We start from the raw sequence: 24354 nt of genomic DNA, 5'->3' as shown, positions 1-24354 counted from the left end.
TGCAGTATAGAATACAATTATATTTTCTAGAGTGTCCTATAAATGGAATTACACTGTATGCGCTCTTTTGTATCTAACTTCTTTGATTCAGTATAATGTTTTTAAAGATCAGTCATGTTGTTTGTATTAGTAATCTTTTCCTTTTATTGCTGAGCGGTATTTCATTACACAGATACACCATAAACATTCGAGTTGTTTCCAGTTTCTGGCTTTTAGGAATAAAGCTGCTAGAAACATTCATGTACAGGTCTCTGTGTGGACACGTTTTAATTTCTCTTGTGTGAATACTTAGCAATAATATTGAATCATGGGATAAGTATATATTTACCTTTCTAAAAATATGCCAAACTGTTTTATAGATTGGTTGTACCATTTTACATGGCCACCATCAATGTTTAAGAGTTCCAGTTCTTTCACTTCCCTGACAATATTAGGTCTTGTTTTAAATTTTAGCCATTTGACTGAGTGTATAGTGGTATCTCATGGTGTTATTTTACATTTCTCTGGTGGCTAATAATGTTGTGATGTTGATTATCCTTTCATGCACTTATTGACCATTTGTATATCTTCTTATGTAAAATGTCTGTTTAAATATTTTTCCAATTTCAAAAATGTGTCTTAGTATTGAGTTGTAAGAATTCTTTACATATATCTACACTTTTATTCAGAATATATATTGTGGATATTTTCTCCCAGTCTGTGGCTTTCCTTTTCATTTTTCTAACAATGCCTTTTGAAGAATAGAAGCTTTATTTTGATGAAGTTCAATTTGTGATTTTGTCCTTTTATAGTTTAGCTTTTTATTTTGTATCTAGGAACTTTGCTCATTCCAAGGTCATGATTTTATCACATTTTTGTCTAGAATTTTTAGTTTTAACTTTTATATTTATGTCTTTGATTCATGTTGAGTTGTTATTTTGTGTATGGCATGAGGTAAAGTTTGAGGTTTATTTTTTTTCCATCTAGATATCCAGTTGTTCCAGCAACATTTATTGAAAATACTATTATTGAGATACTTTAGAACTTTATAAAAAATCAATTGATCGTATATGTGTGGATTATTTTTGGACTGTGTTTTGTTTCATTGAGCTGTATGTCTATCCTTACACCAATACCATGCTGCCTTGATTACTGTAGTCTTCAATTGCAGTAGTGTATGTTCTTTAACTTTTAAAATTTTTTGAAATTGCTGTGGCATTCTTGGTTCTTTGCATTTCCATATACATTTTAGAATGGGCGTATGTTTTATTATCCTGACTAGAGGATTTGGTATCCTAATTTTATGAGGGTCATTGTGAATCCAGAAAATGGAATAGACAGTAGACATTATTTAAGGAAGAATTCCATTGAATGTGATGATGAGGTAGATATGGCTCCAAAATGCTGACCTTGATTGACTGGAATATGGGTGAGGTCATCGAGGAAGATAGAGAAGTTGAGATGGAGAGGCTTTTCCAAATATAAGAGGGTAGATGTTTAGTTTTTGAAAAAATAAAATTTATTATGTTAGCAAGACCCACAAGTAGAGAAGTCTAGAGGAAGGTACGTCATAAACTTGGAGAAAAGATTGTTGATGGAAATAGAGATCTGAGAGCAATTAACTTAGAAATTATAACTGAAAAAATTGAGGAGAGCATGGAGAGAAAATAGCAAGGGCCAAGGATTGACCAAAGAACAACATTTCCAATTACAATATAGGTGTAATGAGCAGCTTCATGGAAGAGAACTGAGTGCTGAGAAGAGAGAAAAAATAGTGTGGTGTCATGGAAACCAAGGTCAGAGAATGTTTCCAGGAGGCAGGGTTTTCAGAAGTGTAAAATGAATCAGAAGGACAAGAGAAAGAGGAAAAAGCAAAGTCTGACAGTTTTAGCAGTGAAGACTTCTTTGACATTTGAGAGAACAGTTTTGTGGGAGGGACCGTGATGAAGCTGACTTTCAGGGAATTAACGGGGGTGGGAGAGGAAGTCTATTTCAGTAATTCTGAAAATGAAAGGAGGAAGAACAATGGAATGGTCACTGTAGAGAACCACAGGATCAGATGTATGCTGTCCACACAGGCTGTGTACTCTTGCTTTTCAACAGAGGGGACTAGTGTACTCTGTTTCTTGTAATTATATCAAATTCTGTGTTCACCATATTTTTAAAAATAGATGGCTAGTGGGAACCTACTGTATAGCACAGGGAGCTCAGCTCAGTGCTCTGTGGTGACCTAGATCGAAGTGGGGGAGGGAGGCCCAAGAGGGAGGGGATATAGGTATGCATATAGCTGATTCACTTCATTGTACAGCAGAAACTAACACAACATTGTAAAGCAGTTTTACTCCAATTAAAAAAAAAAAAATTGGTAGGACAGTTCAGCTCCAAGTAGCTGGAAGACTCCTTTCTCCTCCTCTCTCAACTCTGGTTCTTACATTCCCTTGTCCACACCTTGAATTGTCCTAATCCTTTCCTATTACAGTGGAAACTAAACAATGTTCTCCCAATTACCCAACTCTTTTCCTGACTTCATTCTTAAAAGTACTACTGAAGTCAGCAAAAAAGATTACTGTGGTGAGACTTGAGTGAACTCTTTCAGTAGAGTGATCACAACAGAAGTTGTTCTGTAGTTGTTCTTTGAGGGTGTGGTGACATATTTGGACCACATTCTCTCTCTGAAATGAGGTTTCTAGATTCAGAACTCAACTGAAATACTGTGTAAAAGTTCTTGGTGGCCCTGTCACCAGATCCAGGGACTGCTTATCACAGTTCGTCATCTTCAAGTCTACTTCCTTCTGCTATATCCCCCTCGAAACTCTCATCTTTATCATTTTCTTGACATGCACTTTATTAGTGAGCCCTTTGTTCCTAGAGTTTGTTTTAAGTGGTGGGTATCATTACTGATAGGGAAACAGAGCATGACTCTTTCCTGGCTGTTCTCTTCCCCTTCCTAACATCACTATGATGTGTGTGTGGTGAGCATTTGCTTGGAAGTCTCCATGCACAGGGGAAGTTTGCTCCATAGTGATCATGTTCACATGTATAAGCCCCAAAGATACAAAAGTAGTTTTCTTTCTTTCTGTGCCAGGGCCATACGCATGAGCTTGTTGGTCACAAGGGGGGAATTGAACTCACTCTCTCAGTTCAGCTGTCATTGTCCCTTGCTGTGAAGTCCAATTGCTGATGGGAATTTTCCCCTTGATGACTGCTTCCATTTATTGCTTTAGGGCACTGATATAGTGGAATGCAGAGAAAGAACTTCACAGAAGTGGCAGAATTCATCTTCCTGGGTTTCTCTATCTTTGGAAAGCACCAGATAACCCTCATTGTGGTTTTCCTTACCATCTCCATTTTCACCCTGGCTGGGGACATCATCATTGTGACCATCATTTGCGTTGACCTTCACCACCACATACCCATGTACTTCTTCCTGAGCATGCTGGCTAGTTCTGAGACCGTGTACATATTGATCATTGTCCCACGAGTGCTTTCTGGTCTTATTTTTCATAACCAGCCTATCTCCTTGTAAGGCTGTGCAACCCAGATGTTCTTTTCTGTCATCTTGGCCACTAATAATTGCTTCTTGATCACAGCTAGGGGCTGTGACTGCTATGTGGCCATCTGCAAGCCCCTGAGGTACACAGTCCTCATGAACAAAGGAGTGTGTGCTACGTTAGTCTGTGTGTCCTTTGGCACTGGTCTGGTTATGGCAGTTCTCCATATAATGGCCATGTTCAATTTGCCCTTCTGTGGCATTTACCCAGTCATGAAACTTTCTTGCATTGATATCAATATCAATGAGATTATCAATTATGGTGTAAGTTCATATGTGATTTTTGTTCCTGTGGGCCTGTTCTTCACCTCCTGTATCCTCCTTATCTCTTCCATCCTTAAGATACCTACAACCAAGGGCTGGAAGAAGAGCTTTGCCACATGTGCCTCCCACCTCACTGTGGTCATGGTCCACTATGGCTGTGCCTCCATTGCCTACCTCAAGCCCAAGTCAGAAAATGCAAATAAAAAGATCTTCTTCTCTCTGTGACCTACACCATCATCACTCCTCTGCTGAACCCTGTTGTTTACAGTCTGAGGAACAAGGAGGTCAAGGATGCCCTACGCAGAGCTGTGGGCAGAAACATTTCTTAACAGATTGAATTGTTTTGTCAGGAGACCTTTGGTCCAGTGTAATGTGTGTCTACTCACAAACATGCCATGATTCACAAGTTCATCAAATACAATGCTTGTGGAGAATAATGTCAAAGAGTTGAAATGCTTTTCCTTCTCATGCTCTAAGGGCAAAGCAGAAAGCAAGATTTTTGCTCTGTCAAATTTTGTTACCAGATACAAGAATCATTCCAAGCCAGATTAAGACTACTTGTTTCTGTGCCTGAGGAGTTCTGCTTGCACACCTCTTTTGGCCCTCACTTTACCTGGCTCCTCTCAGACAGTCAAATCCTTGACCTAGTCTGGTAAGGAGAAGTGGAGAAGAGACAGTTGGAACAGATGTGAAAGGGGTCTTAGGAAATGAAGCTGCAGAGAAAGCCTGAGGATGGCTTTCATTCTCAGAAGTTAAATCACTTGCCCCGTACCAGTCATTTCAGAAACAATTTTCTTAATTCTTGCTGATTGAAGAATGAACAGCCTCAGCAAAAAGGGTCATTTCTTTCATTATCCAGCCATGTTAGTTCCTTAGCTAGTATTCATTTCTGTGTATCTCCCTTCCTTCTTTGCAATCAAGGCAAAAATCTCTGTCATTCCTAGAGGCTAAGCTGGGAGAGAATGTGTTGGTGGCTGTTCTCTGTAACTGCACTTTAATCCAGATGTACTTTTTATAAACACACTTCTTTTTTCAACCTATGGAAGCCTTTCAGATTTAAAACTTCTATGTAGTAACTGCAGTGGCATTGAAGTAGTTGTCTTAGATACTGGTTATTCTGATTGCAGAGTCTAAGGCAAATGTCATTGAATTCCCTTCTATCAGCAACAGTGCAAAGCCATCCTTCTCCCAATACAATTTATATCAAAATAAGCATATTCATGCTACGTTATTTTATATCCTCAATGAGGAAGGTTGTGGGAATATTTTTTTAATAGACTTTTCTTTTTTAAAATTTATTTAATTTATTTATTTTTGGCTGCCTTGGGTCTTCGTTGTTGCACGCGGGCTTTCTCTAGTTGGTGTGAACGGAGGCTACTCTTCATTTCGGCGTGCGGGCTTCTCATTGCGGTGGCTTCTCTTGTTGAGGAGCACGGGATCTAGAGCACAGGCTTCAGTAGTTGTAACGTGTGGGCTCAGACTGCCTTGCAGTCTGTAGAGCGCAGGCTCAGTAGTTGTGGCGCATGGGCTTAGTTGCTCAGCGGCAGGTGGGATCTTCTTGGACCAGGCCTCGAAACCGTGTCCCCTGCCTTGACAGGTGGATTCTTAACCACTGCGCCACCAGGGAAGTCCATGTGGGAATATTTTTTGTGGATCTTACTACTAGTTTATCTCTGCTCTGAGACAGAGCTGGAAGATACCAAGAGACACTGATATGGCAACATGTCTTTTCACACACTTCCATTGTGATTCCATCCCCAGGTCAGTTCCTGTCCCTTACTTTCCAGTTTTATTTTTCTGTTCTGAACCACAGAAATAGTATTGCTGCGTCTTCTAGGTGACCTGTAATTTACTCTCTGTTCCACAGATCCCGATGTGAGGAGGTCAACAGGGCTGGGGTTCTTTGTCCAGTGTCCCTCGTGGCATGCTCTCACAGTTGGGTGACATCATAGCTGATGTCAGAGTCTCCGTGATAAACATCACTGGGTATCCCTCTAGGAGAGGTATCTCAACCTGAGGTTCATAGTGCCTTGAGGAGTAGTGTTTGGAAGGGCTTAGAGGGGTTTTGAACTTTATGGAATTATTTACTAGATTTTGTGCACAAGTATGAATGTGTAATTTCCATCATATTCTCAAAGAATTTTCTCTGGTATAAGTATTTCTTCCCTTAAATCCTAGCAGAAATATACCACAGAATCCAATTTTCTTCTTTTATAGATCATTTGCCTCCATAATTTCCTTAAACTGTCTTAGAGAAGCACTCTTTGACCCTGTCCACTTTTGCCTATGTGGGCACTGCTATTTTTCATTAAGTTGGGGAAATAGAAGGTGTGTGTCGTTCTCAGCTGGGAGGCTGAGGGATAATGGGGGGTGGAGAGATATCAGAAGGCACATGTGGTCTTCTGTGTTGAAAGTTTTCTGGACTTCTCCCATCCCGTCCCCTCCATTCCCTAAGTGTTTAAACATCATTCTTGGCCCTCCCCCTCACACCTCATGCATGAGTGAATTGCCCACTAATGTTAGTTGTTTTACACACTTTGCATGACTTTAGACTCACTGGAGGAAGCAGCTCCTACAGGAGAAGTGCAACAAATAGTACAAGAGTGGGTAGGCCTGTGTGGTCTCATATCCTTCCAGTAGGATGAATCAGGAACAGTGAATCGTTTTACTGCTCTCTCCTGTAATTATGCATGTTACTTAGATTGCTGGCTAATGTGGGGGCTATTTTCATTATCTTCTTTCTTTTTGTTATAATTCTCCAATGTCTCGCTCTACCCATATTTCTTCATCTTGCTTCTCTTGTGCATTGCAAATACCTCTTTTATTTTAGCAGTTTTTTTTTTGTTTATCTCTTCTATGCATCAGAAAAGTAACCATAATATCAATTATTTATTCAGTCTTTGTGTATTTCTCAAGCACTGTGTGTTAAGCAGTTAACTAGCTGTGGGGTTACAGTAACGAGTAATGCAGGGACTCTGTTTCAAGTTATCCGCAGTCCGATGGGGAAGACAGACAAAATAGCAAAGAATACCAAAACTTGCTATAGGCATACCTACAGGATTGTTGTTTGGGGTCAGAAGTGTTGTGCAAAAAAGAGAACTGGTCAAATCTATTTAGAAGGTCAGATAATAATTCAGAGAGGTGATATTTAATTAACTTTTTGTGGCATTGGGTCAGTTGAAGTCTGGGAGGGATGAGGGAGGACAATCAAGGGAAAGAAAAGAGCCTGAGCAGAGACACACAAGCCTGAAAAAGCTAGATGTACTAGCAGGTGGGTATTATTCATCTCTGTATGCCCATTGCTGTATTGAATATTATCTTGACAAATAATAGGTACTTAATATACCTTTGGAAAAATGAATGTGTGAACAAATATTCAGTATAAGGTCTTGTCCAGGAATTTCCAGTTTTTTGTTTGGATAGACATATCATATCATATTCCCTCTGCCTGCCATATAGACTTCCCTCACCTAAAGTAAACTAACAGAAAATGACAAAGTAGGGGTGACAGTCTTGGGAGTATAGTTGAAATTACTTTTCCCAATTGCAGGATTGCCTATAAGCTGTTCTCACTTGCTCCATAAGCTCAGTTGACATTCATGCATTTTTGTTAATTAGTCACTTAAAACTGGGCTGGAGGAAAAAATTCCTTCTTTGGAAGGAAACTGGATTAATACTACGTTAGTATGTTTTATCCATAACCAGAAAAATAACAGACTTGAAACTGATTGCTTGATAGCTTGATATATAAAACCAAGAGTTAAGATAGTTTAATACTTAACCTTTTAGAAAAAAAAAAATGTGAAACAGACTATTACGGATCTTAAACATTCTGAAATAGGATTTTCAGTGTTGACTTTGTAGCTTCCCTAGAGAAAAACCAGTTTCACCTGATATCCTTTCACACTCCCTACTTGCAATGCATGATGGATTAGAGAATATAGTTGCAGCCCTACCAACAATAAGTAGAATAAAACATTTTCTTAATGAGTGTAAATGTTTCCAGGAGGAGAGAGGAGGGAGGTAGGCAGGAGGGATAAAATTAAGCCATATTAAGACAGGAAGTAAGTGACCCACAGGGCTTAATTTTTAAAAAGGCATATTTATTTATTTATTTATTTATTTATTTATTTTTATTTTTATTTTTTAAAAATTTATTTATTTATTTATTTATTTTTGACTGTGTTGGGTCTTCGTTTCTGTGCGTGGGCTTTCTCAAGTTGTGGCAAGTGGGGGCCACTCTTCATCGCGGTGCGCGGGCCTCTCACTGTCGCGGCCTCTCTTGTTGCGGAGCACAAGCTCCAGACGCGCGGGCTCAGTAGTTGTGGCTCACGGGCCTAGTTGCTCCGCGGCATGTGGGATCTTCCCAGACCAGGGCTCGAACCCGTGTCCCCTGCATTGGCAGGCAGATTCTCAACCACTGCGCCACCAGGGAAGCCCAAAAAGGCATATTTAAAAGGTGCAAGATCCCAGATCAGTTTTGATGCTGCTGCTGAATGAAGTATGTACACATGTGTGATAGCGTATGTGTTTGTGTGTGTGTGTGTAAGTATGCACGTATATTTTTGTAAGGGGAGAGATAACATTTGGGAGTTTTAGATGTGATGAATGCCATGGTCAAAGGTATTGATAATAATGTTTTATTTGAATTATTTTACAACTATTCCTAATATTTATGTAACTCTTTACAGTTCACAAAGGTCTTTCACATTCATGACCTCATTTGATACTAACAGCACTGTGTAAGATAAATATTACTACCTCATTTTCAGAGAAATACACTGGGGGTAGATTAAGGGACATTCCTAAGGGCACATACACCATTAGAGATAGAAGTAGGACTAAAAATGGAGCCTCAATTACAGATCTATTAATCCTAAATTCCATGCTCTTTCTGTTACTCCATCCATATGTACAAAAACACACACACGCTCACACAATTTATTCTAATCAGGGAATAAGGTATGATGAATGAGTAAACTTTATGTTTTAGATGCTGGAGCTTCATTTCAGTCAGTATTGATAGACTTTTCCTGAAATGTTCTGTTTTCATTCCTGCCTTTGTAAACAAAGTATATTGAACCTCATGAATATATTTCTTTAAATGTTTACCATAAGCATTTAAATTTACCTTGTTTTGTGGTTCATTTATATCGTTGGTTGAAACTGAGCTTATGTTAGAGTCTTTGAGTTAACAAAGAGTTAAATGACCCACATATTACAGTATTTTGTGAATTTTGTGTTAGCATTGTATGATTTCTGACTTTTTAAATGATTCATTTTGTTACATCAACAAATATGACACGCATATCCACTCTGAGTATCAGGCACTGGGTTAGGCACTAGATGCAGAGATAAGACCTGAGCCTTGCTCTTGAGTAGCTCACAATCTGCTTGCAGCCGATTTCAATACAGTGTGATTAGTGCTATACACAGAGTACTGTGTAACCCCAAAGAAGAAAATGACATGACTCTGTTGGTGATTTCATCCATTCATGTATTGGAAGATTCAGGTCAAGGTGAATGAATTTATCAAGTCCAAACACTGTGCTGTAGGGAGACTTCCTGACATTGTGCCTACTCAAAGATAGCAAGTGCACCAAGATTAATGAATCCAAGTGTTTCTATAATGTATCCTCCACAATGCCCAGTATACAATTAAATGCTCAACATCGGAGTAAACAGAAAAATATGACCAATAATCAAGAGAAAGATAGTCTATATAAGTTAACCTTAAGATGGCCCAAATTAGTAGTCAGGGACTTAAAAGCAGGTAGTATACATAGGTTCAAAGATTTACAGGAAACCATGCTCTTAATGAACAAACAGATGTGGATCTCAGTTAAGAAATGAGAGCTGTAATAAGAAAGAAATAGAATTTCTAGAACTGAAAATTAAAATATTTGAAATGAAAAATTTACTAATCTTATCAACAGCAAATTGTAGTTGGTAAAAGACAGGGTCAATTAACTTGAAGATCAAATTCAATTATTTCTATTGATCTAAGAACAGAAAAGAAATGAATGAAAAGTCTCAATGATTCATACAACAGTACAAGAAGTCTAATGTACATGTAATTGGAGTCTCAGAGAGTAGAATGTGTCACACAGATATCTGGAGATTCATTGGCCAAATTAGTGAGAAATATAAACTTACAGATCCAAGAATCTCAGTGAATCTCCAAACAGGATAAATAAAAAGAATCAAATCTATGTACATCAGAGCTGAATCTTTAAAAACCAAAGGTAAAGAAATCTTGAAAGTCACCAGGTTAAAGTGGTAAATTACATATAAGGGAACAATGATAATAATTTCACTGACTTCTAATCAAAAACAATGGAGACCAGAAAATGGTTGAGTGACATTTTTAATGTTAAGTCAGAATTCTATATCCAGTAAAAAATATCATTCAAAAATTACATATATATGTGAAATATATGTGAAATAAAGATACTTTCAGTTAAGTGAAAATTGAGATAATTATACACTACCAGAAATGCTAAAGGAACTTCTTAAGGCTGAAGGGATATGACACCAGATGCAAACTATAGATATATAAAGAGGAATGAAGATCACTATAGATATATAAAGAGGAATGAAGATATGTTAATATGTGAGTAAACAAAGGTATCTTGTTTTTCTTTCAGTTGTTTTAAAGAATATATTATGATTTAAAGAAAGTATTATGACGTAGTATTGTGAGGCTTATAACATATATAGATGTCATATACATGACAACTATAGCATAAAGAAAGAGGTAAATATAACTATATTGTTATGAGATGCCTTTGTTTAACAAGAAGTGGTACAATTTTAACTAAGAAAGATTGTAATAAGTTAAGAATGCATACCCATAGAACAGTAATGAAAAGAATAATGCAATGAGATATACCTATGAAGGCCGTACAGAAATAAAATAGAATACTAAAAATATTTAAGTATTTTAATATTTAAGAAGTATATTAATATTTAAGAAGGAATAAAGGAACAGAGGAACAGCTAACAAATGAGACAAATAGAAAAAATAGTAAAAGAGTAGACTGAAATTCAATGGTATTAAGAACTGTATTCAACCTAGGTATATGGTTGACCCTTCAGTGATGTGGGTGTTAAGGGTGTTCATAACATGCCCCTCCCACCCCCGTCCCAACAGTCGAAAATCCACATATAACTTTACAGTTGGCACTTTGTATCTATGGTTCTGCATTTGTGAATTCAACCAACCTCAGATCGTAAACATAGTAATATATGTATTGAAAAAAATCCATCTATAAGTATACCTGTTCAGTTCAAACCTGTGTTGTTCAAGGGTCAACTGTACTAAACATGTCACTGAAAAGGCAGATGTTGTCAGAATGGATAAAAACAAGCAAGACTCAACTATACACTATTTAAAAGAGAAATTTGACAAAAATACACAGATAAATTGAAAGAAAAAGTGTAGGGAAAGATATACCATGCGAACTCTAATTGTACTGAAGGGGTTATACCTTCTAGAACTTCTTTAGCAATTTCTGGTAGTGTAGAAATTATCCCAATTTTCACTTATCTTAAAATGCCTTTACTTTCAACTTCATTTTTCATTAATATCAGACAAAGTACATTTCAAAGCAAGAAATATTACCATAAATAAAATAGGGAGATTTTATTAAAATAAAAAGCTAATTCATCATTAAGACATGACAATCTTAAATATACATGCTCCTAGTAATAAAGTTCTAAAATAAATAAAACAAAAACTAAGTTAAAGAGAGAAATAAATAAATTTACAATTCTGATTGGGGATTTCAGTACTCGCTTAGCAATTGATTGAATGAGTAGACAGTAAATAAGCATATAAAACAGCTGTTCCACTTTTTAGTAAGTTTGACCTTTTGATATTTATAGGACCTTCTAACCAACAACAGCAGAATACACTCTTTTCAAGTGCACATGGAAGCAAGAGTGGACATATGAATCATAAGACCCAATATATTTATAAGGATTGGAATCATAAAAAGTATGTTCTCTGACCATAGTGGAATTCAATTCTAAATCAAACAAAAAAAATCTGGGAAAAACATTTGGAAATTAACATACAGCCTAAAAACTGATGGGTTAAAGAATAGATTATAAGGGAAATTGGAAAATATTTGGAATTGAATAGAAATTAAGATGTAAGATATTAAAACTTGTGAGATTCAGCTAAAGTAGTGCTTAGAAAATATGATTGCTTAGTGTAAAAAGAAGTGTTATCAGTCATGGTCCATTCAGGAGATAGAAATCACACAGCAATTTGAATAATGAAAGTTTAATATAATGGATTAATTGTAACATGGGATTACTGTTGGTTCAGTGATGTGTGGGGTCACAGATGGCCAGGTGACAGTCTCACTTTCTAATTAAATTTAATTATTTCTGTTCCATTCCCTGGTTAGAAATATTTTGCCCATGAGGACTAAGACCAGTGGATCTAAGGATGCTGGGACAGGAAGAAAAATCCTGCTAGTTAGTTATTAAGTGAAATGGGAGTAAAAGAAACCATTACAACTTCCACCCCTTAACTACTGGACCCATGAATTCTGGCTCTGTAATTGTCAGATTCAGAACATACACTGATTTAAAACAGAACACTATCATTTTAAGATATCTCAAAACTGGTGGAGTAACTGAGTCATTAGTAAGCCATTCATCTTTCAAATACATCGGCTATTTCTGGATGATGGAATATGCAGTAAGACTAGTTAACTCCATAGGCATGAGTCCATTGCTGTACTTCCTGTATTGTGAAATGAGTTCCTTTACCAGATGCAATGCTATGGGGAATGCCATGATGGCATTCTGAGTGTCCACAGGTGGTAGGACTGGCAGAAAGCATTACGGGTAGGGAAAGCAAATCCAATTTCAGAATTTGTGTCTATTCCAGCAAAGACAGATTTCTGCCCCTTCCATGATGAAAGAGGTCCATTATCATTAACCTGCCACCAGGCTGTTTCTTAACAAGAAGTGATGTCATACTTAGGGGTTATTATTGGTTGCTGCTTTCGGCAGATTGGGTGCTAAACAATGATGTTATCCAGGTCAGCTTTGATAAGGGGAAGTCCATATTGTTGAGCCTAAGTATAGGTTTCATCTCTGCTAACATGGCCATTTTGTTCACGGGAGCCTTTGGACAAACACTAAGGTAGCTGGGGAGAAAGGCTGATTGACATCTACAGTGCATGTCATTTTGTCCACCTGACCTCTATAAGCCATCATTTTGATTGATGAGCCATAGTGAGATTTTGGGTACCAAAATGTTAGCATAAATTTTGGGCCAGTGTCAAGTAATCCTTGAAAGGTCTTGGTATTTCCTATTACCCAGTGAGGTCACTCTAGTATATGGGTATAGGTCCATTTTGGGGAAGGTTTGGTGGAAGATTTACAGTGTGTGTTTATATTAATGATGCTGGGTAGTTCCTCAAGGAGACTTGGCCTCCCTTTCAGTAAAGGGGCTCTTGATCTTTGAATTGACATAGGTTTGGAAACTGGTTGATAGACTGTGATGCTCCACTGTGTTGACTCAAATCAGGTAATAGATGTAGTGTTAGCTCTGGTCTCACACACAGTGGATCAGTTGGTTCAGGGACCTACCCGGTCGTTATTTCCTCAGTTCTCTAATGTAAAATTAGAATAGACATGCTCAGTAACTGGTAGAATTCCCCACAGTGGCTTCCTGACATACAGGCCATATGGTAGGAAGTGTTAAGTGGAAACCCCTAGAATTTCCTCCCCCTCTCAAGATAGTAAATGAGAAGCAATATCACATTACTGTGGGAGTTGTAGAGATGAATGGCACCATAAATGACTTGAAAAAGCAGGGGTGATAATACCCATCACATCCCTAATTAATTCCTCCAGTTTGGCCTGTGAATAAGTCAGATGTGTATTGGAGAATGACTATGGGCTATTGTAAACTTAATCAGATTGTGATGCCAGTTGCTGTTGCTGTCCCAGATGTAGTGTTGTTACTGGAGCAAATCCACATAGCATGTCACACTTGGTAAGTAGCTATTGACCTGGATAACTTTTTCTCCATACAGATTTTAAGTACAATCAGAAGCAGTTGCTTTTACGTGGCAGGGCCAGTTTTAGGGCTATGACAATTCTACTGCTCCCTGTCATAATATAGACCATAGAAATCTTGCTTGTCATGACATTTCATAGAATATCACATGTACTAGTGTATTGATGACATGGTGCAAATTGGATCTGCTGAGCAGAAAGTAGCAATTACTTTGTTGCCTTCATAAGTATGAGAGGGTAAGTTATAATTCTATATCAGTCAAGGCCCAATTAGACAAATGTCACTTGGTAATTTGAATAGAGAGTTTAATATAAAGAATTAGTAGCTATAACAAGGAACTGGAGCAATAAGATACTGGAAAGCAATTAAGATAATTCTAAAGAATATAAGAATAGCAGATATAAGGAACAGATACTAACCCTAGGGCTAAGATAGGGTATTGTGGGAAATAAATTTTCTCTAGATTTTTTTAGTGATCCTATAAAAACCTCAGTTTCCTGAGCCATGGAAATGCATACACTATCAGAGTAGAAGGTTTGCTTTCATTTCTCCTAGGAACATTTTACTCATAACAATGAGGATTAGGTCTGTCACCATTTGTTTCTTTGATGGTGGAGCTAATTGCTTCCATACAATAAGCTTCTCTTATCTCCCCAAGAGCCATAAGGTTACATTTCTGGTAAGGCACCTAAGTTGTAGCATTATCTCTCTGCTTGTTTACATTTCAAAAGGGGTGGAACCTGGAGCCATGAAGAAATTTCTAGGTTGTAAAAGCCATAGACACTCTATTATCTTCTTCCTGGAAAGATTTATTTACATAACAAAAGATTAGAGTAAGGATTCTTTGCATCCTGTCTCCAAGGAGACTCTCTCAGAAGGAGAGAGAGAAAAATAATCTCTTTCCTCTGTATAAATGGAAGACATTGATATTTCTTCATCTCTTGCATACAGAATGGTCCTGCCACTTGTGTAGGATAAATTTTCCATCTGGTTCTATCATATCACTCTGCAGGGTTGCAAATGTGGAGAAACTAATAATTCAATGTTATTCTGACTGTTGATTGTGCGGTGAGCATAATAAGAAATCTGCTCTGATTCAGAAATCTCATGTGTGCGTTCAAGAAAATTTAATAAAGATGAATGTTAAAAACTCATCAAAAACCTGAGGAAGAGACAACCCTTCCTGCATAAGGGCTAATATCCAGACCTTATTGGAGAGGGCACAGCATCGACCCACTGTATGACAGAGACATTGCAATGTGCCATGCTGGGAGAACTTGATGGAAATCCACACTTTGGAATGTGCCAGAAATCTGCCCTCTAGTGTACTGGGGAAAGCTATTCTGAGGGTAGTGTCTTGCTGGAGACACTTTACTATGCAAAGAAGGATGCTGAGGAAAATTGCTTATTTCTGGGTGCTATTGATTGCCATGCACTGCAGAGCTGGATGTTGGAATATCTGCCCATGTTGCAGGAACTTGGTGCTGGTGAAGCCAAGTCATGCTGAAGAAAACTGCCAAATTGAGCACAATGGAAATGGAAAGTCCCTTCTTCCTGCAGTGTGTCTAATAGTGCTCCGAAATGACAAAGCTTAACATTGTACCAGCTGTCAAGGGCCCAGCTCAGTTTTTTTAGAGCAAACAATGAAGGCAAATTTGAAGTTGAAGGGCAATAAATTGATAAATGGCACACAAAGAAAAGTGTAACATCAATTATATATTGCTCCTTCCACTCAGGAGGGAGTAACTACTACTTTATTAGTCCTTTCACCATAAAAAAATAATAAAGTGGGAAAAACGTATGAATCAATTGTTTTCAGATTTTAGACAATAGGCAGTGAAAGACTGTGATTCTAGAGAGAATAAAAACACAAAAGTTAAGCTCCATGATTGCCCTGAGCTTTTGCTTAAAGGCTCTTTGAAAAACATGGCATAGGGAAGTAGAGTCTAAGCATGAGCTGAGGAGACAAATGTTGAAATTTAGAGATGGCAATGTGGCTGGAACTTGTGGGGCAGAGTAGCAGAGAAGAAGAAGCTGCACAAAACAAAACCTGCAGAACTATGCATAAGTGTCTCTTGGTCTTTTGCAGAATACTAAGGTATGCGTATGTGGAGCCAGGTATTAGAAGGCTGGCATAGAACTATTATGGGGAAATGTGAGCTAAACAGAGGTTCTGATGTTTACATTTGGCTGCAAGACATTGGTGTTTGACAAAGTAGAGCAGAGAAGCTTAACTGAAGGTCCTGGGCCCTCAGTTGAGGCCCTGGTAAGACCATACCTAAGGAATAGAGCCACTCTAACCCTAAAGTAAAGACTGAGTCCTGCCCTATCAAACAGACAGCTCAATCAGGTCAAGCTTAACAGGATCCACAAGTAACCTATACACAACAGAACAATGTTCAATGCTAAAAAATGCAGCACACCACACATAAAATTCAAAATCTCCAGCATTCACTAAAAAACTACTAGGTATATGAAGAAGCAGAAAATGTCACTTATAGTCAGAAAATCAGTCAGAAGAAAGAGATACAGACATGAAAGAGGTGATGGAATTAGCAGGCAAGAATGTAAAACATTTACAAATTTTACATATATATTCAAGGATTCAAAGAAATCATGAATGTAATGGGAAGAATGAAAGATATAAAATAACAAATGTGCCTTCTAGACATAAAAGAAACACATTATCTGCAAAGAACATTTCACTGGATAAGATTAATAGCAGATTAGGAACTGTAGAAGAAAAGATAATTTAACTTGAAGAAAAAGCAATAGAAATTACCCAGAAAGGAAGACATAAATAAAAGATTAGAAACACAGTTTCAGGAACCTGTGGAAAAAAATTCAAACAACCCAATATAAAACCAATTAGAATCCCAGAAGGAAAGAATAGAGAGTGAGGAGTGCAGTAAAAATATTTGGATAAATAACAGCAATACTATTTTAAAACTATAAAAAATTATAAACCCACATAATAGTGAAGGTCAATGAAATGCAAGTAAGAGAAACACACACACACACACACACACACACACACACACAAAACACATACCAAGACACAGCCAAATCACGTTGCTGAAACCGATGAAGAAGAGGAAAACATCTTAAAAGCAGCAAGAGAAAAAAATTATGTATAGAGGAATATAGAAAAAATTCGGACTTCTTGTTAAAAACAATGCAAGTCAGAAGACAATGGAACAATACCTTTAACAAGCTAAACAAAAATGTCTACAAACTTAAAATTTCATATTCAGAGAAAATAGATGTTTTGAGTGTTCATGAAACAATCACTAAAGTAGACCATTTTCTGAGCTTTAAAATAAGTCTTAATAAATATTAGTGGATTAAAATTATATAACATATCTTCCATGATCATGATGGAATTAAATTAGAAATAAATAACAGAAATGAATATGGAAGAATCCACAAATATTAAAAAAATTAAACAACACACTTTTGAATATCTCATAGGTCAAAGAAGAAATCACAGGGATAATTGTGACATATCTTAAACTGAATGAAAATGTAAGATATAAAAACTTGTGTGATAGAACTAAAGCAGTTCTTAGAGTTTTATAGCTTTGAATGCTTATATTGGTAAAGAAGAAAGGTCCAGATTCAATGATCAGAGCTTCCACTTTAAGAAGCTTAGAAGGGAAGAGGAAATTAAAACCAAATTGAAAAGAAGAAAATAAATAATAAAGATGAAAACCGAAATGAATTAAATAGAAAACAAAATAAAATAAATGAAACCAAAAACTTTTTAAAAAATAAACAAATTTGATAAACTTCTAGTCAGACTAACCAAGAAAGAAAAGTCACAATTAAAGAGGGTACATTACTACAGATCCTGTATGTGTTAAATGGTTAAGAAAGGAAGATTATGAGAAACTTTGTGTAAGTCACTTCAACCACTTACATGAAGTTGATAAAATCTTTCAAAGTCACAGATGATCAAATTTGACCCAAGAAAAAGTAGAAAATATGAGTGGTCCTGCTTTCCCGGCAGGTCCCATGCAACGCCTCTGCACTCAGTGACCTTTCCGAGTTGTCTGTTGTGAGTTAGGGCGACATGAGATGCTGATCCTGTGCCCGAGATGCTTCAAGGCCTTATTAAGAACGTTTGGATCCCCATGATGCCCTACTATACCCAAGTTTACCAGGAGATTTGGGTAGGAATGGGGTTGATGGGTTTCGTCTTTTATAAAATCAGGAGTGCTGATAAAAGAAGTAAAGCCTTGAAAGCTTCCGGTCCAGTGCCTGCTCATGGTCATCATTAACCAGCTTTCTTTAACGGGATGTCAGTCTGGCTGTGTTGTAGGCAGAACACAGACATGAGACATCGTGTTGACTTGTAGCAGTGCTGCTGCCCTTGTGCATGAATAAATGTACCTGTGAGACCCACAAAAAAAAAAAAAAAGAAAAGAAAATATGAGTGGTCCTATTTTTATTAAATAAATTAAATTTGATTTTCCCACAAAGAATACTCCAGGCTTCAAAGGCATCACTGGTAAATTCTATCAAAGATTTACAGAACTTGTACAAATTCTTCACAAACTTCCAGATTAGAGAGGAAGTGAGCGTGTTTTCACTTTATGAGGCCAGCTTCCTTCAAATTCAAAACCAGATGGTCTTTACACATAACACACATAAAAAGATAATGAAAAAAAAATATCCCTCATAAACATACTTGCAAAAATCATTAAGAAAATGCTAGTAAATAAAATCTAACAATATGTAAATGGATCATGCACCATGAACAAGTAGGTTTCCTTTTGGTAATAAAAGATGGGTTTAACACTTGAAAATCAATCAATGAAATTCACCATATTCATAATAAAGGGAAAAAATCATATATGATTAACTTGATTGATTCAGAAAAAAATTAGACAATGTTTAGACTCCATTCATGAAAAAAATCTTGGCAATGTAGCAATTGAAGGGAATTTTCTTAACTGACAGCTATTACTGTAATTAATGGTGAAAGACTGAATTTTTTATCTCTTAGAACAAGAGTAATGCAAAGGTACATTTTGTCACTTATATTCAATATTGTCCTGTTTCTAACTACGGCAACAAAGTAAGGAAAAGAAATTAAAGGCATTTTAAAAAGGCATTAAAATTGTAAAGGAATAAATATAAATTGTCTTTATTCACATATGGTCTGTTTTTGTTTATAGAAAAATTCTATGGCCATACCACTCTGAATATGCCTGATCTCATCTGTTTATAGAAAAAGCCCAAGAAATTAATAGAAAATGTACTAGAATTAAAAAGTAAATTTACCAAGTTTTCAGAATACAAGACCAACATATACAAATATATTGTATTCTAAATAATAGCAAAATTTAGAAAACAATTTTAAATATCATTAAATGTCATTAAAAATAATACTTAGTGATAACTTTTACAAATATGTGAAGACGTCTGCACAGAAAACTATACATTATTGCTGAGAGAAATTAAAGAAAGCATGAATAAGTAAAGATATGTATTATGAACATGGATTGGAAGTTTAATATTGTTAACATGTCAATTCCCCCTAAATTAGTGTATAAATTCAAACAATCTCAACCAAAATTCCTCCATGCTTTGTCAAATAGAAGTTGACAAGTTAGTTTAAAATTTATATGTACATGCAAAAGACCTAGAACAGCCAAAACAATTTTTAAAAAGAAGAAAGGAGAATATAAAGGTTTACCATAAATCTACATTAAACTAAATGCCATGGCTATGGAATAATAAAATACATATGAATCGTTGTAACAGAATGGAGACTATAGAATTATTAGATCCATGCATATAGAGTAAACTGCTTTTCAACAATAAGGCTGAAGTATTTCAGTACAAAATGATGATTTTAAATTGGGTTATCTTTTTATTTTTGAGTTGTAAGAGTTCTTTATATATTTTGGGTACTAGACCCTTATCAGATATGATTTGAAAATAATTTTTTCCCTTCTGTAGGTTGTCTTTTTTAAAATTTAATTTAATTTTATTTTCTAAACATCTTTATTGGAGTATAATTACTTTACAGTATTGTGTTAGTTTCTACTGTATAACAAATTGAATCAGTTATATGTATACATATATCTCCATATCCCCTGCCTTCTGTGTCTCCCTCCCACCCTCCCTATCCCATCCTTCTAGGTGGTCACAAAGCACTGAGCTGATCTCCCTGTGCTATGTGGCTGCTTCCCACTAGCTATCTATTTTACACTTGGTAGTGTATAAAGGTCATTGCTACTCTTTCACTTTGTTCCAGCTTACCCTTCCCCTTCCCCTTCCCCGTGTCCTCAAGTCCTTTCCCTACCTCTGTGTCTTTCTTCCTGTCCTGCCCCTAGGTTCATCAGAACTATTTTTTTTTAAGATTCCATATATACATGTTAGCATACAGTATTTGTTTTTCTCTCTCTGACTTACTTCACTCTGTATGACAGACTCTAGGTCCATCTACCACACTACAAATAACTCAATTTCGTTTCTTTTTATGGCTGACTAATATTCTATTGTATATATGTGCCACATCTTCTTTAACCATTCATCTGTCGATGGACACTAAGGTTGCTTCCATGTCCTGACTATTGTAAATAGAGCTGCAATGAACATTGTGGTACGTGTCTCTTTTTGAATTATGTTTTTTTCAGGGTGTATACCCAGCAGTGGGATTGCTGGGTCATATTATAGTTCTATTTTTAGTTTTTTAAGGAACCTGCATACTGTTCTCCATAGTGGCTATATCAATTTACATTCCCACCAAAAATGCAAGAGGATTCCCTTTTCTCCACAACCTCTCCAGCATTTATTGTTTGTAGAGTTTTTGATGATGGCCATTCTGACTGGTGTGAGGTGATACCTCATGGTAGTTTTGATTTGCATTTTTCTAACGATTAGTGATGTTGAGCATCCTTTCATGTGTTTGTTGGCAATCTGTATATCTTCTTTGGAGCAATGTCTATTCAGCTCTTCTCCCCATTTTTGGATTGGGTTGTTTGCTTTTTTGATATTGAGCTGCATGAGCTGCTTGTATATTTTGGAGATTAATTCTTTGTCAGTTGCTTTGTTTGCAAATATTTTCTCCCATTCTGAGGGTTGTCTTTTGGTCTTGTTTATGGTTTCCTTTGCTGTGCAAGAGCTTTTAAGTTTCATTAGGTCCCATTTGTTTATTTTTGGGTTTTTTTCCATTTCTCTAGGAGCTGGGTCAAAAAGGATCTTGCTGTGATTTATGTCAAACAGTGTTCTGCCAGTGTTTTCCTCTAAGAGTTTTATAGTGTCCGGTCTTACATTTAGGTCTTTAATCCATTTTGAGTTTATTTTTGTGTATGGTGTTAAAAAGTGTTCTAATTTCATTCTTTTATATGTAGCTGTCCAGTTTTCCCAGCACCACTTATTGAAGAGGCTGTCTTTTCTCCATTGTATATGCTTGCCTCCTTTATCAAAGATAAAGTGACCATATGTGTGTTGGTTTATATCTGGGCTTTCTGTCCTGTTCCATTGATCTATATTTCTGTTTTTGTGCCGGTACCATACTGGCCTGATTACTGTAGCTTTGTAGTATAGTCTGAAGTCAGGGAGCCTGATTCCTCCAGCTCCATTTTTCTTTCTCAAGATTGCTTTGGCTATTCGGGGTCTTTTGTGTTTCCATGCAAATTGTGAAATGTTTTGTTTTAGTTCTGTGAAAAATGCCATTGATAGCTTGATAGGGATTGCATTGAATCTGTGGATTGCTTTGGGTAGTATAGTCATTTTCACAATGTTGATTCTTCCAATCCAAGAACATGGTATATCTCTACATCTATTTGTATCATCTTTAATTTCTTTCGTCAGTGTCTTATACTTTTCTGCATACAGGTCTTTTGTCTCCTTCGGAAGGTTTATTCCTAGGTATTTTATTCTTTTTGTTGCAGTGGTAAATGGGGTTGTTTCATTAATTTCTCTTTCAGATTTTTTGTTGTTAGTGTATAGGAATGCAAGAGACTTCTGTGTATTAATTTTGTTTCCTGCTACTTTACCAAATTCATTGATTAGCTCTAGTAGTTTTCTGGTATCATCTTTGGGATTCTCTGTGTATGGTATCATGTCATCTGCAGACAGTGACAGTTTCACTTCTTCTTTTTGGTTTTGGATTCCTTTTATTTCATTTCTTCTCTGATTGCTGTGGCTAAAACTTCCAAAGCTATGTTGAATAATGGTGGTGAGAATGGGCAACCTTGTCTTGTTCCTGATCTTAGAGTAAATGTTTTCAGTTTTTCACCATTGAGAGCAGTGTTGGCTGTGGGTTTGTCATATATGGCTTTATTATGTTGAGTTAGGTTCCCTCTGTGTCCACTTCCTGGAGAGTTTTTATCTTAAATGGGTGTTGAATTTTGTCAAAAGCTTTTTCTACATCTATTGATATTATCATATGGTTTTTATCCTTCAGTTTGTTAATATGGTGTGTCACATTGATTATTTTGCATATACTGAAGAATCCTTGCTTTTCTGGGATAAACCCCGCTTGATCATTGTGTATGGTCCTTTTAATGTGCTGCTGGATTCTGTTTGCTAGTATTGTGTTGAGTATTTTTGCATCAATGTCATGAGTGTTATTGGTCTGTAGTTTTCTTTTTATGTGACATCTTTCTCTGGTTTTGATATCAGGGTGATGGTGGCTTCATAGAATGAGTTTGGGAGTGTTCCTCCCTCTGCTATATTTTGGAAGAGTTTGAGAAGGTTAAGTGTTAGCTCTTCTCTAAATGTTTGATAGAATTCACCTGTGAAGCCATTTGGTCCTGGGCTTTTGTTTGTTGGAAGGTTTTTAATCACAGTTTCAATTTCAGTGCTTGTGATTGGTCTGTTCATATTTTCTATTTCTTCCTGGTTCAGTCTTGGAAGTTTGTACTTCTCTAAGAATTTGTCCATTTCTTCCAGGTTGTCCACTTTCTTGACATATGGTTGCTTGTAGTAGTCTCTCATGATCCTTTGTATTTCTGCAGTGTTAGTTATTACTTCTCCTTTTTCACTTCTAATTCTATTGATTTGAGTCTTCTCCCCTTTTTTTCTTGATGCATCTGGCTAATGGTTTATCAATTTTGTTTATCTTCTCAAAGAACCAGGTTTTAGTTTTATTATTCTTTGCTATTGTTTCCTTCATTTCTGTTTCATTTATTTCTGATCTGATCTTTATGATTTCTTTCCTTCTTCTAACTTTGGGGTTTTATTGTTCTTCTTTCTCTAATTGCTTTAGGTGTACGGTTAGGTTTTTCATTTGAGATTTTTTCTTGTTTCTTAAGGTAGGATTATATTGCTATAAACTTCCCTCTTAGAACTTCTTTTGCTACATCCCATAGGTTTTGGGTCATCGTGTTTTCATTGTCATTTATTTCTAGGTATTTTTTGATTTCCTCTTTTATTTCTTCAGTGATCTCTTGGTTAATTAGTAGCATATTGTTTAGCCTTCATGTGTTTTTATGTTTTACAATTTTTTTCCTGTAATCGATATCTAGTCTCATAGTGTTTTGTTCAGAAAAGATACTTGATAAGGGTTCACTTTTCTTAAATTTACCAAGGCTTGATTTGTGACCCGGTATGATCTATACTTGCAAATGTTCCATGAGCACTTGAGAAGAAAGTGTATTCTGTTTTTGGATGGAATGTCCTATAAATATCAATTAAGTCTATCTGGTTTAATGTGTCTTTTAAACCTTGTGTTTCCTTATTTTCATTTTGGATGATCTGTCCATTGGTGAAAGTGGGGTGTTAAATTCCCCTACTGTTATTGTGTTACTGTCGATTTACCCTTTTATGGCTGTTAGCACTTGCCTTATGTTTTGAGGTGCTCCTACGTTGGGTGCATAAATATTTACAATTGTTATATCTTCTTGGATTGATCCCTTGATGATTATGTTGTGTCCTTCTTTGCCCCTTATAATAGTCTTTATTTTAAAGTCTATTTTGTCTGATATGAGTATTGCTACAGCAGCTGTCTTTTGATTTCCATTTGCATGGAATATCTTTTTCCATCTCCTCACTTTCAGTCTATATGTGTCTCTCGGTCTGAAATGGGTCTCTTTTAGACAGCATATATATGGGTCTTGTTTTTGTATTCATTCAGTGAGCCTGTGTCTTTTGGTTGGAGTATTTAATCCATTTACCTTTAAGATAGTTATCGATATGTATGTTCCTGTTACTGTTTTCTTAATTGTTTTGGGTTTGTTATTGTAGGTCTTTTCCTTCTCTTGTGTTTCCTGCCTAGAGAAGTTCCTTTAGCATTTGTTGTAAAGCTGGTTTGGTGGTGCTGAATTCTCTAAACTTTTGTTTGTCTGTAAAGGTTTTAATTTCTCCATCAAATCTGAATGAGATTCTTTCTGGGTAGAGTAATGTTTGTTGTACGTTTTTCCCTTTCATCACCTTAAATATGTCCTGCCACTCCCTTCTAGCTTGCAGAGTTTCTGCTGAAAGATCAGCTGTTAACCTTATGGGGTTTCCCTTGTATGTTATTTGTTGCTTTACCCTTGCTGCTTTTAATATATTTTAT

At 36.3% G+C, this 24354-nt stretch overlaps 2 protein-coding genes across 2 annotated transcripts; both read left to right on the top strand.

The window, feature by feature from the left end:
- Positions 1–3220: 3220 nt before the first annotated feature.
- On the top strand, positions 3221–4122 carry LOC103021027 (olfactory receptor 10J5). Its single transcript, XM_028163906.2, is given in 2 exon segments — positions 3221–3995; positions 3998–4122. Coding segments are annotated over 2 exon segments (900 nt in total).
- Positions 4123–17935: 13813 nt separating this feature from the next.
- Positions 17936–18118, top strand: LOC103011698 (ATP synthase subunit ATP5MJ, mitochondrial-like). Its single transcript, XM_057556278.1, has one exon. The coding sequence runs from the start codon at positions 17936–17938 to the stop codon at positions 18116–18118; it is 183 nt and encodes a 60-aa protein (XP_057412261.1).
- Positions 18119–24354: the final 6236 nt, after the last annotated feature.

The sequence above is a fragment of the Balaenoptera acutorostrata genome, chromosome 1 (assembly GCF_949987535.1).
Source record: "Balaenoptera acutorostrata chromosome 1, mBalAcu1.1, whole genome shotgun sequence".
Lineage (NCBI taxonomy): Eukaryota > Metazoa > Chordata > Mammalia > Artiodactyla > Balaenopteridae > Balaenoptera > Balaenoptera acutorostrata.
This window is presented reverse-complemented; position numbering and strand designations above follow the sequence as displayed.